Genomic DNA, 18,137 nt, shown 5'->3' with positions numbered 1-18,137 from the left:
CCAGCCTTGTCACATTTTGTGTGAGGCTGAATCTCCCTGAATCTACCTTATGGTATGTATGTCTGTTGGGTACTCAGCCACTTGCATGTTAATTTTACAAGCAGACTGTTCCATTGATCAGATAAACAGGAACCTTGTCATCACAACTGACCGAGTGCCATTTTTTTAAAAAAGAGTGAAAGGAAAGGAAATGTTCCATATCATAAGGCAAAAACGTCATGTGTTTAGTATAAGCAGTGAAAGCTACGACAAAATAATTGTTGTTCTGTTGTGTATTTACCTTTGACTCATGCTCAGTTTGATAACAACAGCCTGCTCATTGGTGTTTATCTGGGGGCTTGGCTTCCAGATCTGTGCGACCCACAAAGGCTGCTGTTAGGACCTGATTAACACTCATGGTGACCCTAATGACTAAAAGGATTTTCCTGCCCCTGTATAGGATCTTTTTCTTGATGGTTTATCTTGCTCCAGTCCATTCAGTTGGCCAAAATGAGTTGTTCTGTGTGAGGCTGAATCTCTCTGAAAACTAAGGTAATGATATACATATCTATGGAGTGCTCAGCCACTTGCAAGTTAATTTTATCCTCATGTGGTAATGAAAAGTGAAAGTGACATCCAGTATTTGCTGTAGTTATTTGTCTTTGATTTAACAATGTGTGTATGTATCTATATATCAACTTTTCTTTTGATCTATGTATCTACTGTCTCTCTCACTTTCTTTGTGTCTCTCCTCTCTCCTGCTTTTAATTTAACAATGTGTGTATGTATCAACTTTTCTTTCGATTTATGTGTCTACTTTCCTTGCGATGTGATAAACATTTAAAAATAAAATGAACGCTGTCACCATTCACTATTTCTTTCACTCTCTCTTTCTTTCTCTCTCACTCACTCTTTCTCTCTCACTCTCTCTTACTTCCTCTCTGAAACATTTAAAAACACAAAAGAAACACCGTTACCATTCACTGTCTCTTTCACTCTCTCTCTTTCTCTCTCACTACCTTTTTCTTGCTTTGTCACTCACACCTTCCTCCGAAGTAAGTGTGACTCATGCCACAGTTCCATATGTATAAAAAGAATAAATTGGCATGTTAATATTATTAATAAGACAGAATGATACAAAAATTTCACTTACAAAGTTTAAGTCATTCATTAGTGCTATAGTATCAAACACAGAAATGCATTTGAAAAACATACTGTTTAACCACATATCCACACTTTCATCCTTTTTTCTTTTTATAATTAATTTCCTGTACCTGTCACATATTTGCATAAATTTGTAAACACAAAGACAACTGTAATATGGTAAATGCATTATGCCTTAACAATAGATTTAGCTTCTCTGAAACAGCACTTACTTCTGTTTGATGGTATGGATTGCTCGTTTCACAAAGTAAAACTTCGTCCTAGTCAAAAGAACTGCATTGCTTGTGGAGATGGGTCAAAACCAGAGCTGATAGACTACGAACAGTTTTGTGGCTCTCGATCAAATGATAAGGTAGGTTTTTATAATGTAGCTATTCTTCCTTTCACAAAATTTACCATTATTCTCTGGAACAGACACCTGATGAAATGTTTTTTTGCATTAAGGTTGTTTTTGTTGTTGGTTGTTATAAACTGTTCAACAATGTGTGTATGTGTCTAATGATAAATGATGTCTTCATGAGCTCTGGATTCAATACTGTTGTAGTGAGACCTAGAATAAAAATCTCACAGTTTTAGTTACCAGTACAAGACCACACTCATGCCAGGTGATGTTTTCTGGTTATTAACCAATCAGCTAGCAGAAATCTTATGTCATATAGAACATTCTACAAAGTTCTAGAGGTTCCTGTGCTTTTGTAGTTATAAAGGTAGAAGCTGACTAGATCAAACAAAGAGCAGCCCTTTGAAGCATAAGCAACTAGTCTTTACAACATCAAGTTTTTCTTTGCTGAAATTCAGCCTGGAGTTTGCCTCTCACATGATACTAATCATTCTATCCATAATTTAATTACAGCTATGTCCAATTATAGCCTTATACAGTACACTATTAGCAACTACTGGGAAACTTTTATGTATAAATGTAAATATTGTAAATGACTTCAATAACAATAAAATGTATTTCAACAAATTTCACATTTGGTTTATTATGTAACAACATATGGCTAATACCATTCAACAATGACCCATATACCAAATCCCACACTGTTATACTGATGAGAGATAAATTCATTCAATGAAAATATATTCACAGAACATGAGCCAGGGATGGTGCCTCCATGTGTTATATGACCTTCTAGAAAGAGCAGTCAAATCTCCCTTAAAAAAGGAAGAACACATTGGGATAATGTGGTTGTAAATATACTTTGCTGAAGTAAAGATGGGATTGTAACATGTGGAACATCTTTGATTTTAGGACTACTCAATCAGGACTAATCTGGAGCTGTAACGCTAAACAACATTCACAGAACATTTCCTGAAGAACATGTACTTATTCCTGGAAACTAGATTAATTGAGGTAGCTTTTGTTATGCAGGTGACCAGATTAGTAGTGTAAATGTTTTAAAGCATAGTTCCAGAATAAGAACTGAGTGAACAAAGTTTAGCATACTATTACCTCTGCTAGCAACAAGGATTGATGGACAGATTTACAATGATAGTATGTGAAATGTAATGATGCATTGTAGACACAGACCTTGAATGCAGAGGATTCAGGAAAGCTGAAAAGAAATGAGTCAAGCTGGCTGTACTGGATGTAGAATGTTAGTTTGCATAAGTGATGGAACACAAATGAGCTGAGGGTGAGTGGAAAACTGGATGTAAAAGACTACACTGTTGCCTATGGAGTATGTCCATACTATAAAAGAATGCTGAATGCTCCAAATAGATGGAATCTGTGGAAGAGAGAAACCAAAGAAGACATTGGACAAAGTAGTGAAGACTAATATTGAGAAGTAGAACCTCATAAGGGAGATGACAGGGGCCTGTGACTTGTGAAATGCTATGCTGCAGTGGAACTACCTAACTTGCGAGCCAGGAAAAATATATGTAAAAATGATGGTAGTGGTCATGGGGATTAGGATTGTAATATCTGTGGGTTGCTCATTACTATTAAGTTCATATTGAGCCTGCATTTACCACTCTCCCTCTGTCTTCATTACTTCCTCATCTTTCATTCACCCTTCTATCAATGTGTCTCTCTTCTATCACTTTTCTCTCCCATCACATTATCTGCATGATGTGGGATGATATCAAGTTGAATTTGTTTATCTTCAATTTTTTTCACCATCATCCTTTATTGCCAGTCATTGCTCTCCTGTTGTTTCTCTCATTACTCCCTTATTGTTCATGGATGTCTTGTTTCTAGCAAGGCTAAAGAGTCTGTTCTAGCAACAAGGCAATCTCTCTAGTCCTTCCTACTATATGTTGTCTCTTTTCATTCATCATTCACTTTATAGTGTGCACTGCCTCCAATCATAATGCTTATGCTGTTTCTATTCAATCCATTTTCCATCATCATGTACTCTTTACTTTCTTTCTCTTTCTCCCTCTCATTCATATAAATCTGGTCCCCTTCCATTACTCTTCTCCTATCACCCATTTGGTCATGTTGCTTCTATCCAATCTCCTTACAAACAACAATCATGTAGCTATCTACCACTCCCTTGCTTTCTCTTTTATCATCCTCTTGCTTCTATTCTTTCTTTCCTCCACTCTGACTCTTTTTCCCATCAGTTGTATGGGAAAGAAAGGAATGAGTGTATGACGATAATTAAGGGAAGAGGGAAACCAGAATACAGAAAACTCCAGTATTGCTGGGAATGAAACAACCTGGTTAATGCTGGTGTCACAATAAATTGCACCCAATACACTCAGTAAAGTAATTGGTGAATGGGTGGTGGCAATGTAGGCAGTGAGGATACAAGTCTTGCTGGGGACACAACAGAATGCACCCAGTACACTCTCTAAATGGATTGACAAATGAATGAAGACATAAAGTTAGAAAGGACTTGAAAGATTGCCTCATCAGAAACAAGGCTAGAGAATGCTCTTTAGAATTGCCAGGGACAAAGCACTCCCTCTAAGGCAAGTATATGTTGAGCAGTTGTTTAAGAAGCTCATTAATTGTTGGTAGTTGTGGTGGCAGTAGTTTTTGTAGCTATATATGACCAATATGAAGAAAGAAATACTTTTTTAAGTTTCTTTCTTTGAGTAAAATCTTTACCATAAGACTGTTATCAGCAAAGAAAGATATAGTAGAATGTATGCAATGTTGAATGCCTCTAGTTGAAATATATGCATGTCTAAATATAGCACATACATGTTTTTGCTTATAAAACCATAAAATCAAAATTCATCTCTTGATGATTCTGGAGATTAAACATAAGCATGGGTGATTTCACATTGCCTTTTCATACTCAGCTTCTTTTGCCCTGATCCAATATATTTTTGCTGTCGCATTTGCTTGTATTGAATTATTTTATTTTAGAATCAGTCTTTGAAATACAATTTAAATTTCTTAACAAGCAATGTTAATTAGCTGGTTGTATTTGGTAAAATTTTGATATGTAATCTAATTAGAGGGGTGATATAACCCACTATAGCTTAATGTTTTGAGTTGTACTTTTGAAAGTAACAAAGGAATTCATGATGGAAGTTTCTACATGGCTGCTCAACCTCCTAGGAATAGCAGTCAAATCTCTCTTGGATATCACTTTATGATGTTGGATAAATAAGATGGCCAGTTCTGGAATATCTCTGATCATGGATCTACTTGATTAGGACTGACTGGCACTAAATGACATGGAAAGTTTATTGTATGATACCAATGTCCAGATGGGATGAACAGAAATGATAAACAAATGCAGTGAAGAGATAAATCCTTCATTATATGATGAATGTAATATTAAATGTGAAGCATGAACACGAATGACAAACTAAACACATGTACATTTGAAATAATTGTTTGGTGTATGCGATAAACATCTCATTTTATATTTTTGTTGGTCTGAGGAAGCAGAATTTGTAGCCATAAATTGTACAGAACTTCAAGTGTGAGGGTAAAGGATAACCAGATAAAGTTGGTGTGGACATGTAAACCAATATGTATATATTGAATTCAAAGTACTTCTTGAATTGGTTAAGGTAGCAGAGGCAGGCTGAGAAAGATTTAGGACAAAGTAATTAACTCTTAAGATGTGAGGCTTTAACATGAAGCAAAGAACCAGTTTGAGAAACTGTTGTATACACACTGGAAGGTCAATGTTAAGCCAATTATGGTAATGACTTAATATCAATGTTTTTGCTTGTTTTTTATTTTAACTTTTTATAATATTTTCTGATAAATTGTGATGTGGCAAATATAATTTTGTGTTCAGTTAGGTTCATAAAACACGAATGGAATGATGTACTTTTGTCTTGGAACACAATAACTCCTTCAAAGCCAAGTATCATTAAATTTTGGTCATTATATATTTTCAGGAAACTCATGTATCCACTTTGTCAAATGAACACCGAATTTCAGCTGCGGTAAGTTTATACAACCAATTAGTTGCCACACAACTTGTAAATTTCCTTTTCCTTATTGCAACCAGACATTATGTGTAAGTGTTCTGATTTACAATAGTTTTTAATTTGTGTTCATGGAGTTGTTAGCTCCATCAAGAAAATCTACGATGCAGCCATAACTGATTGGTTATTTATATCTGATATATAGCTCCTTAAGTATTTGCTCTCGCTCCCCATCACTACAATCTTTTTGTCCCATGTAGGCTAGCCATGTATCTTCACTATAGCAAGACAGGCTTGTTCCTTATTGCATTTAAACTACCCACCAACACTTGGCATAAATTCACCTCCACCCTCCTCAAATATTTCCCTCTCCACTTAGGGACTTTTACCTTTTTGTGTTCTTTTCCTGTCTTGCAAGTTACTTGGTGACTTCACTAGTGCTGGTAGCACAAAGAAAGCACGTAGTACACACTCTAAAATGATTGATGTTAGGAAGGGTATCCAGTCATCAAAACCATGCTAAAGTTGACATTGGAGCTTGATGCAGACTTGTGGCTCACCAGATCCTGTCAAACCATCCCACCCATGCCAGCATGGAAAACAGATATTAGATGATGATTTCATTCTTTCTTTATACTTCCTTATTGCTTTCATTGTCCATCATTTTCACTTCATAACTATCTTTGTATTAGTTGTACCTGTAATTCAAACAGCCAGCCTTGTCACATTCTGTGTCACACTGAATCTTTCTGATAACTACATTAAGGGTAAATGTCTGTAGAGTACTCAGCCACTTGTATGTTAATTTCACAAGCAAGCTGTTCCATTGATCGGATCAACTGGAACTCTCATCATTGTAACCAACAGTACCAGTTGCATCCATACTCTGTTTTATTTCAGCAATGGCACTCCTTCTCTGTCAACCCACCTGTACCTTTCTCTTTCTCCTCTCTCATAAGGCATCATGAAGCCTTCTTCCTGAATCTCAGACCACCAGTTCTTTTTTGAATTGACCTTTCTACTGGTTAATGGTGTTTTTCCATCTCCTGGTGTTTAATTTGAGATTTTTACTCGAGGCCTCTCTTTCTCTCTCTATCCATCTGTCCACTTGTCTCTTCTTCCTTATACTTACCTTTCTATTGCTTACTCTGTCTACCAGCTCCACTTAATTATCTTTCTATCTTTTTCTCTATGTATCTTTCTTTTTTATGTTTACATCCATTTAGCTTTCTGCTATTGTATCCATTTATCTTTGTTGTTCACTTTATTAATCTTGTTTCACCCTTCCCAGCTGTTTTATCTCTGCAATGGCCCTTCCCCTCCCTATCTGTCTCTCTTTCTCTATCTTACTCTCTACCTACCTCTACTCTTCCTCTCTCTCCTTTCCCAAAAGGCACCACATGACCGTCCCATTTTTCAAGCTAGCCATTGTTTTGAATTGATCACTTTGACGGTCAGTCTTAATTTTTTTTTTTCCTATCCCCTTGTTTGTGTAAACCAGGCTGAAAGGTACATTATCTTTGCCCTTTATCATGTGATATCTTCTCTTTATATCTCTATATATTTATCTACCCTTTCTTATTTCTTTATGCTTAGCTTTCTATGCCTATTGTTTTCATTAAAATAATGTCTTTTCCCATTCTCTTTGTATTACTCAAATACAGAGAATCTTGACTCTCACAATATAGAAACATTTCTCATGGCACCAGCAGACAATATGTAAAAGGCATTGCCCTGGATGATAGCAAGGGAGATGCACTGGAACAGCCACTCTGATTCTCTGGGCTTCCATTTGCAGACAGCAATCTCTGCCCTGATAGCAGTGAGCAGGGATATGGTCTGCGGACTAAGGATGCTGGAGGTCTCAACCGCCACAGGCTCAACCATAAACCTGTCAGAGAGTAACTGATACCCCTGGAGATTATGTCACAACATGTGGCATCCCAGATGAGTGGTCTACTGCCACAGAATGGGAAAATTGTAATACCTCCCGGCTTTCTACCATCCCCTCGGTCTAGCCCTGCTGGCTTGAGCTGGGAAGGGAAGCCTGTGACATCTACACCATGCTTTATGATCTTGTTAAAGGCAGTCAGCACTATGACAGCATGACTGTGGGTGGAGGCCAAAAGAATCCATAATGGACCTGCAGCGGTATTCATGAGGCTCACAGATCTGAAGACCAAGCCTCAGGGAAACACCAATGTGCAGGCAGTTGCCATCAAGGTTAGTGCCATTTGCAAGTGATGGCACTGCATTGATCCAAGCTTTTCTGTGAGGCTCAGAGGCTGAGCAGAAACATGCCAGACAGTGCTGGTCAAGTTGGTGCACTAACTTGTCTGCTGTCATACTACACTGGATGATGTCCCATTTCTTTTGAGAGGTCCAGACGTCCATACAGGAGAGGAGATGGACATCAGTGGGACACAGGCTGAGCTGGCTCCATGTTGCATAAGCTGCTTCACATGCCTCAATCACAGGTGGTTCAGCTGTGTTGTGAAGAACCCTATTAATGAAGACACGGTAAGAAGTCATCAATGAGAGAAAAGCCAGCAAGGCCAGTGAGACTGGAAAATGAAGCCAAGGTCGCCATATGTGATGAGTAAGATGACCTGTTGCCATCCACTGTCGTCAAACTGAATGTTGCATATCTCTTTAGTGACCTGTTGAATACAGGCATTGAGAAGCACTGTGGAGGATGTACAATAGCTTTAGCATGGTGAAGCAGTTCCTTTACAGGAACAGAGCTTGATGGACATTTTTCAAGCTGCAGGAGCTTAGACCTGAAGGTGGAGAGAATGGCAAGCAGAAAGATCAGTGAACCAAAGGTAAGGATATCCTCCTTTGAGGTCACCTGTACTTGATGAAGTAGTGAACATACCTCTAAGATGGAGGCTGCAGTTGATGTTCTTGACCTCTGACTTGGACAAGTTTATCTCAGGGCTGATCTTTGCTAGAGCGGGAACCACTGATCAGAGATCATGGTAGACACTCTCTACTGGCTCACCTATCATCGCATCATTCAGGTAACCATCCTTATATTTTTCTCTATTTACATACCTTTCTTGCATTCATTTATCTCTCCGCTTACCTTCCTTCTTTGTAGCTGTTTATCTTTTTGTTTTTTCCCTTTTTTCATATTACCCCTACTTACTCTGTATTATCTCTGCTACAGCCCTTCCTCTCTCATTCTCTGTCTTTGAATCCATCTGCATGAATTCCCTTTTTTCCTTCCCAAAAGATACCATTTGATCTTCCTGTTTTCAAGTTACCCATTCTTTTTTTCAATTGACTACTCATTCTATTTGTCAGTAGCTTTATTTCCATCTGGTTTGTCTATTTTTTTTTCATTTAAAAAAAACCCAAAAACCTTTTCTATTTTTTCTCATCTTTCCTATTAGCATTACTTTGCACAACTCTGATTTTTGTCATTCAGTCAGAAGACATTTTATATTTCTACAAATATCTGTGTTGTTTTATCCTTGCCTATTTTCCTCATAACTCATCTTTATTTACTTTTTGGTTTACAAACCTCTTTTCTTGTTATTGTACTTGTCTCAATTTCTGTCCTTTATACATAAGTAGCATATGTTGCTGACTCTGACAAACTTGACAATATTGTTAAAAAGCTCAAAATTGTGATGATATTTTGTCAACTGATGAGGAGGCTGAATTTGTCTGCATCTGTTGTTTGGGTTTGCTTTTTCTGTTGTCCCACTATACCACACACACATATATCCAGCTCGTACCTGGTTTCATTGTATGGTTACTGAAGACAAAATATATTATTTTCTATTTGTTGTATTTTAAGGAAGCTGCAGCTTCTATTGTGGTTGACACTAGATATTCTTATCTCTATTGATTTATGGCATGGAAGTAACCACATGAAGAGCAATGTAGGCCATTGTTCCAAAACACAGCAGATATTGTTTTAATATGGTTTAAGGACTGTACTAAATATTTTGTTCATTGAAATGGAATGGGATACATTATGCAGTCATAACATCAAAGACAATAAGCTATTGCTTAATGTTTAAACTTATAATTACCATTTATTGTTATTTAGGTTGAATTTACTTAAACAATTGAGAGATATCTTATTGTTAACTTGGGTTTCTGTTTGATAAATTTTGGTAGTTTGTTACTGTTATTGTAATTAAATTGATGCAGTCTTCCTGTTCAAATCAGTGTAACAGCTGATTTCATATCAATTTAGCATGATGTATTTTAATTATATTGAGTTTAGTGCTCTTATAAAAGCATGCTCATCTAATTTACTACCCTGATACTCTTTTACTTGTTTCAGTCATGTGACTGTGGCCATGCTGGAGCACCGCCTTTAGTCGAGCAAATAGACCCCAGGACTTCTTCTTTGTAAGCCTACTACTTATTCTATCGGTCTCTTTTGCTGAACCGCTAAGTTATGGGGACGTAAACACACCAGCATCGGTTGTCAAGCGATGTTGAGGGGGGGGGGGACAAACACAGACACACAAACATATATATACAACAGGCTTCTTTCAGTTTCCGTCTACCAAATCCACTCACAAGGCTTTATTCAGCCTGAGACTATAGTAGAAGACCTTGCCCAAGGTGCCACGCAGTGGGACTGAACCCGGAACCATGTGGTTCATAAGCAAGCTACTTACCACACAGCCACTCGCATTCTTGTTGTTGAACAATCTAAGTCACTCTACTTGAAAAAAAAATCTTAAACATAAAAGATAGGCATCATGGAATTTCCCTTCATATTGCACATTTTTCTTTTAATATTTTTTGTTGTGTATTACTGTGGTTTTGTTCTTCACACACTTTAATATCTTGAGTCTTTCACACTATATTGGTTCAGTTTTGTGCTCATAATCCCATTTTCTTCCTAGTGAGTGTGCTGTAATCTGATAATTAGTATAAAGTATCATTCTAGGTCTTCTTTCAACCTTTGGAATTTCTTCTCTAATTCTTTGACAGAATCAGTTATGAGAATTAGGTCATCAACTTACATGGATAGCTGGTCTTAAACTCCTATATTATGGCCTGTTGAACTGTGATAAACAAGGATAAGCTGAGAAATTAGTGTTGGTGAGACACCTGTCTACATTGCTAACTTTTACCTTTTTGACTTATCTTTGTATATGGTTGACATGGGTCTCTCACAAACTATTTAGCTACACCTCAAAAGGCTAGTTTCCAGAATTCTGTGGCAAATATATTCCCTACCTGGACAGGAAGCTGGTCCATCACAAGATTAGTAAGTTTTGTTAGCCGAGTAAACTAGAGCAACATGAAATTAAGTATTTTGCTCAAGAATATATGTTGCCCAGTCCAGGTACTATCACAATTGCACACCATAACCACTAAGCCATGTACCTCCACAATCTGCACCTAACATTACTATTCTAAATATGGTACTCTCTGAAAGACCTTCTTCAGAAGTTGCCTCACTAGAAAGAGGTTATTGGTAGGACCTCATTATGCATCTCATTTAAGCTAAATCTCTTCCAAATTAACCTATCTTTTTTCTAATTACACTAACAATTTCAGTTTTTCAATCTGGAGACTTAACACCCCACAATAACCACTTTGGTGTTTTAAGTAGCATAGTGATACAAAAATTGACTCCAAGATTTAAATATTCCACCTTTCCAGGGGTTTTTCAACACTAATATCCAACTCTTTATATATGATGAACCACACTTTACCTACCTTTTACATATTTGCTGATAATTCTTGCAGCATCACTGATTTTTAGTGCCTACCATAAGAGCAATGAAGGGTGGTGGACTGTCTGAATTGTTAGCATTAGAAAAAGTATTTCCTTCCAGCTCTTTACATTTTGGGTTCAAATCATGTCAAAATCATCTTTACTTTTCATCCGTCCAGAGTCAATAAAATAAAGTGCTAATCAAGTACTTGGTTCATATAATGGACTAACTACCCCCCTGTAAAAATTGCTGGCCTTGTCCATAAATTTAAAATTTATTCTTTTCTATTTTAGGCACAAGACCCGAAACTTGAGGGAGGGAGGCAGTCGATTAGATCGACCCCAGTACACAACTGGTACTTAATTTATCTGACCCAAAAGGATGAAAGGCAAAGTCGACCTTGAACTCAGAACCTAAAGACAGATGAAATAATGCTAAGTATTTTGCCCGGCGTGCTTACGTTTCTGCCAGCTCGCCGCCTTAAGCAGAATCTGTGGGATGTTGGATGAAATGTATTACAGTATTTCTCTCAGCTCTTTTACATTCTGAGCTCAAATCCTTAAGTGAAGTTTTTATTTCATTCCTCTCAGGTCAATAAAAGAAAATATCAGTCAAGTAGTAGGGTCAGTATAATCAACTAACTCTTCCCCTCAAAACTTCTGGCCTTGTCCCTAAATTAGAAATTATTGTTGTTGTTTGCAGGAATACAAAACTTTTCTTGACCAACACTTGTCTCATGTCCTTATTGATGTTCGGCAACCTGTTGAATTAGAAATCTGTTCTCTGCCAAAGAAGGCCATCAGTATCCTTTATGAATTGCATTGAAAACTGTGACAGAATTATTTGGATTACTTTTGCAAATAGTCAAGAGCCACTGTTTTGGGAAATCTGTAAAACTTATAATTTCAAACAAAAATGTACAATTAATGTAGTTGAAAGAGAAGAAACCAGATTTAATATCTACAATAAGTTAAAAACAAAAAGGTATGGTTTCCTAATAGAAAACAATAATCAACCTTTAGATGGATGAAAGAGTAATGTTCTTAGAGATAGAATGTTTTCAACTTTACATGGCTTTATATGAAAGCCTATAATTCTGCTGCTGTATATAAATGAAACAATCATTAACTCCACTATAGGTTATCAATTCAGTTATCAACATTGATGTCAATGACGAATGAGGGACAATAACTGCTACACTAAGTTAATGAAATACCCAACTGCACTATATTGCCACAATTTGCTGAATCAAGCTAATTGCAATACTTATTTCTAGATGGGAGTTGTTCATTGAAAATGTGTTGCCTGTAGATACAATGTATTAAAGGAACGAACCTCTATATGACAGCTCATGTATTAAAAGTAGCTAATTTCTGTCTTATCATATAACCTAAAACAAGGACATAGTTGTGTGTCTAAGTTACACACTGAATATAAGATTGAATAGTCATGGCTGGAATGCATTTGATCATAGGTTTGCTGAAACTGAATTGACCTGGAGCTAAACAACAACAGTGCTAGGATGTGAACTCAGCAGGATATTCATAACAGGCTTGGAGAAGGGTATCAAGATATGTAGAGCCCTTTCCAGACAGTTTGGAAAGAGAATATTCAAAGAAATTGTTATAATTCTGCTTTATAAGTGTGAAATATGAACACTCACAAGGTCCACGGTCAAATCCTCCAATGTGTACTAGATGTGTACTCCAGATAATCAGTGGAACAAATGATATAAACATAAATTGTAGAAGAAACTTGAGTGTCTTCAACTATAGCCCCTGGGCCACCGAAAACCTTGAGTTGATTTGGGAGATGTAAACGGAAAGGCATTTGTTATATACATACACACACATATATAGGTGTATCCATGTCTTTGATATCGCTTACTAGTTGTAAAGAAGTATCACCATTGTACAAATGGTGTCCACAATTTCCAATCTTCCATGAGAACATGTCAGGCCATGAGGCAGTATTACCTTTCATGGAAACAAGTGAAGTTGACAAAAGGAAGGGCAACAGGCCATAGGAAACCTGCCTCATCCAATTCCCATGCAGGCATGGAAATGTGATGATCATAAATTGTCTCTAGTGTTAAATTTTGTTTTGAAATCTCAACACTATAAATAAATAGGTGGTTTACAATTTTATATTTTCTGTACAATTAATTATGAATTCATTTATATTGAATTCATCTTATGCAATTTGGTGCATTTGTGATGATTGAAAATCTACATAACAAATATGTAAAATATTGTATACTTATAGATTTCAGATTCTCATTAAAAACTTTTAAATTTAGGTAATCACAGCTCTTATTCAATATAACAACTTAGTGAAAGTAACCATTATCATTACTTCTAAATACTGGTTTTGGGATTTTTTTTTTAATATTTTGGTACTTTTAGTGTTGCAGTAATATTTAGTGTATACATTTATTGCAAGTGATTTTCTTCTGTACATGATTTTCAGTGGTGTGGAATTTTACTCCTTAACAGAAAGATATTCCAATGTCTGACGTAAGAAATGCAAAGAAAATCAAGTCACTGCTTTCAGAAGACCAAGATCAGGGTAAATTGATTGTGGTGGTGTGTCACCATGGTAACGATTCACAAATTGCAGTGAAAAAGCTACAGGAAGTTTTTACCAACCTGATTATAAAAGACATACGAGGTGGTATCTCAGCTTGGGCCCAACTAGTACCAAATTTTCCTCAATATTGATGGAAGAACTTACTTAATATGTTCTGAACTTGCCATAATTAAGCTAAGTTTTGAAAAATTAATCTGATTTTAAAAGTTTTGGCATATAAATAAATGAGTTGTTTGCATTCTATTCAACAAGGAGCCATGATAGTGAATGATATCTCAAAAGCTATTATCAGTGTTGAGAAAACACGACTAGCTGACAGGTACTTTCTCTGGACATTCAGAAGCTTCTGCTTCAACATTGACAGTTTTGATTTTTTTTGTTATCACATTTTTTAATACACTTCCTGTATGTTTAATATTGAAAATAATTAAAAAATGAAATAATAAACTAACTTCTCATTTACTACAATCTTTTGTCTCTGCCTTACAACTTAAATGCTTGTATTTAAACTAACTTGCTATAATAATTTCTTGTAAGAACCCATATTTGTTTACTTATGTGTGAAACAACAGCATAATGCAGAAATAAGTATAAAAATTAGGTGTTTTAGTAACTACAACCAAATTAGGAAACACTTCAGTTGTCTAATATGGTTAGGGGAAAGGTTAAACTGTACTTATGTCATCCTCATTTTGATCATCAAATAAAGGACCTTGCCTATCTGAGGCTAATACTCAAATAATATAGAGAAACTAGATTCAATCTTTGAGGTAATGAACTGAGGTACAAGTTATAAGAAATGCAAATGTTCCTACTTCATTTTTATGTACATTTTAAATAAACTTTCAGGTCATAATATGTGAGGTGAGATAAATAAAAATCAATAGTAAAAAAAAGAAGAAATCCAAGTAAGATGGATGAAAATATTTTATGCATTTCAATATTTAAGGGTTTTGTTATACATATTTGCAAATATTTTTAGACTCCTCTTTCCAACCACCAGTGGATAAACAATAGGTATGTATATATGTGTAATGAAGTATATATGTGACATATATATTTATACACACATAAACACTAGTATATCTGTTACAAGCATTTGTAAAAATGCGAGTTGAAATAAACAGCTTTTTAATAATTTGAGAAAGGACTAAAATAAAAATAGGAGAGATAGAAACGTACTCTTTCTTAATCAAAATATTAAATTTTCTCACAAGAATGTGGAAAAAAATATTATCAAACCAAAAATTTGTTAGAAAAACCTTTTACTTCCAAAGAGGTTCAATAGTAAAAATATAAAAAAAAAAAGGCAAACTAATTAAAACAGAGAAAGAGGGGGGGAAAAGTAGGAGGATTAAAAAAAAAAGCTTTGAAGTGCTTGCAAAATAATTATTTAAAATGTTTATTCTTTATCCATTGTACAATTTGAAGTCATTGAATTAAAAAAATAGAAACAAGAGCAATTTTTTTTCCAAAGGAAACTATATCTGTATGAATATTTACGAAGTTATTTTACATAAACCTCTTTGCACACACAGTATATAGAGAAGCTATATTGTTGGGCAGGGTGGGAGAAGGTTTGCACAATATCAACTAACACCTCATCTGAAATAATTCTTAAAGGGCCTTAGGGTGGCAGTGGGCATTAAAATACCTATTTTAGAAAAATTTGTCTTCCATCAAAATTGTATTCTACACAAAAACCATTCATTCATCAGGAATCATATCTTTGATATTAGTGATGAAAAGAATTTGTTTAATTTATTTATTGTTTTCATTTGAATAAATATTGTAGTCTATAAGAAATTATGATTGGTTAAAACTTTAAGAGGACTTTTAATTAAAAAAAATATAAAGACTAAAATGTGTTCTTTAAAGGCTGAAAAATAACCAAATATTCCACTTTTATTTATTTAATTCTGTATATTATTCAATAATTGTTTTTGTTATGGTAAGGGAGGAAATAATTATCTCAGACCAAGTTACTGTGCTGTTAGCATTTAGTAGTCACACGAAACAAAGTTCTTAAGAGAAACCAGAACAAAAAGCAAATTAAAGTCTTGAAGAATATATATTTTGTCTGCTATTTGAGATCAAAATAAACTACAGGGCAAGACTAGGCTTGACATTCCAATACAAACATTGAATAGCTGGCCAGGGCAAGTTAGAATTAATTCTAACAATTCAAATGAAATATTGTGAAAACTATTTATAATAATGATGCCTAAGAAATAAAAATGGAGATTCTAAGAAGATTGAGCAATAAATATTTCAAGTAAGACAGAAAATAATAGACTGACAGTTAACAAACATAGGCTTGTGGCTAGATTAGATAAGACAAGAACTGAAATCTTATGGACAGGATGTTATAACAATACAACATTCATGAATGGTAGTCATGTCCTGGCTGAGAAAGGGTGCCATGTAAGGTTATGCCTGATTCTGAAGTAATTACGGTACAGTAATTTACAACTGTACAATCCATAGCAGTCTTCCTATAATCTGCTGCCCTCTCCCTCCCAGCAAAATAGAGGGAGCAACTCCCTCTCCATACCATCCCCCTTGCATCATGAACCAAGAAAATATTTGTAGAGATGTGTGTAGGTATTTTTATCTGAAATACCAGACAAGACAGGGCTAATAACAACAGTATAAAAACCCAAGAGCATAACTGATAGTTGTATAAAGCAGTAGAGATCAAGTGACATTTTCCCTAATTTTAAGAGAGTTATGCACACAATGTGTGGTTCAGACAGCAATAAAGAGAGAAATAGAATATACAAGAATAGCTTATGGACATGTCAACACAAAATATGGATGGCAGTTAAGATTTGCACATGAGGGACGGCTGGTAAGTTGGACATAAAATTCTAAGGGAGTGGTGAAGAAAGATTAAAAGGAAAGGCTAGCTCTTCAATCTTAATTCAGTTCTTTTAGGCAAACTACACTATGTCAAGTAACGATGTAATTTTTCTTTGGATGGAGACATTGTTCATTCTAGCTTACATATTTTAATTTGGGCTGTATTTATGAAGGAAACGAGGTCAACCAGTGTCAAATATGAAAAATATTTGGAGAAAAATAAGATTAATGAGAGAAAATTCCCCTTTCAAGCTCTTGCCTCATAACAATTTTTCTTTTATACTCCAATTTTACAACCCAAATCTTTTAAACAATTTTCTTTTTCTTATGTGAAAAGAAAGAGAAAAATTAACCAAAGAAAACGTATTGAGTTAGAAGACAGTTTTTTTAAAAATAAATATCTTTTGTGCATCTAGAGTAGAACCATTACAATTGCTCAAAATTAGCAGGACTATGCTCTGACTTCTCCAAGAGATAATAAAAGGAAAAGGCATGAAACAACAATGTTCAAAGGGAAGTATCTCCTAGAGTTATTTGAAACTTCATTAAGGTAAATAAATTATGAGGTGACAACTAAATATAATTTTAGATTTTAATGAATATTGCCATTGATTGCATTCAGAAAGAGATCCATGTACACACCCATTAAATAGAAACCAAGAAAATTCAGCAAGGTAGATTACTTCTTGGTATATTCATACTTTATTAGATAACACTGACTTCTTTCAGATATGAAGGCTTGTATAATTCTAAGAGGTAATTATGTACTTCAACAGTCAAAAGAAAATTAGTCACTTGAAATAAAAGATTTGAAAGGAAGGGAGAAGAAATTGCATAGGTTTAATAAATGGCTCTAAACATGTATCTTTTTAAAAAAAAAATTCTAAGTTTTAATTTCTTTGAATGTAGGCTAAAATAAGAATAGAATGTGAGAAGTATTAAGAAGACAGGACAATGACTTAGGACATGATTAAAACAAACACTGACATAGAAACAAAAATAATTAAGAAGTGGGGAGGAGGGGACTGATGCAAGAATGCAAATAAATAATTTTTCCTAATTACCACCTTCTTTTATTCATTCTGCAGAGATGAAAGAAAGTCAACACTGGAATATTTGAGTCAGCAATACTACAAACACTATAAATCTATTTTTCGGCTCTATCATCCAAGTAAAGAGTTGCATATACTGATGATACAGCAAATCAAGTCATGGCAGGGAAATAGGTGATATTCTTTTCAATTGAAATATTGAAGGAAAAAAAATTTACAATAAAATGTATGAGTTACTGAATAACAAGAATATTTTTTGTTTTTAAAAAGCGTATCTACATTTTGTCAGTTTGGTTATTATTAATATCCTAATTGTATATTTGAATCATTTACTATAATAAACCTACTAAATCAAATCTATAAATTTCCATGAGGTGAAAGGCAAAGTTGACCATGACAGTCAACTTTGAACTTGATCACAAAGGGATTTGGTTAGGTAATATTT

At 35.0% G+C, this 18,137-nt stretch overlaps 1 protein-coding gene across 1 annotated transcript in view; it reads left to right on the top strand.

The window, feature by feature from the left end:
- The window catches only part of LOC115217123 (adenylyltransferase and sulfurtransferase MOCS3), a 37,982-nt gene extending 20,474 nt beyond the window's left edge, over nucleotides 1–17,508 (top strand). The window contains exons 9-12 of the mRNA XM_029786727.2: nucleotides 1,335–1,495; nucleotides 5,461–5,508; nucleotides 11,892–11,991; nucleotides 13,689–17,508. Coding sequence (XP_029642587.1) covers nucleotides 1,335–1,495; nucleotides 5,461–5,508; nucleotides 11,892–11,991; nucleotides 13,689–13,909 — 530 coding nt within the window. The 3' untranslated portion in view covers nucleotides 13,910–17,508. The remainder of the gene's footprint in view (nucleotides 1–1,334; nucleotides 1,496–5,460; nucleotides 5,509–11,891; nucleotides 11,992–13,688) is intronic.
- Nucleotides 17,509–18,137: the final 629 nt, after the last annotated feature.

This window comes from Octopus sinensis, linkage group LG11, assembly GCF_006345805.1.
Source record: "Octopus sinensis linkage group LG11, ASM634580v1, whole genome shotgun sequence".
Classification (NCBI taxonomy): Eukaryota; Metazoa; Mollusca; class Cephalopoda; order Octopoda; family Octopodidae; genus Octopus; species Octopus sinensis.
The sequence above is the reverse complement of the archived record's forward strand: the minus strand, read 5'-3'. Positions and strand labels throughout refer to the sequence as shown.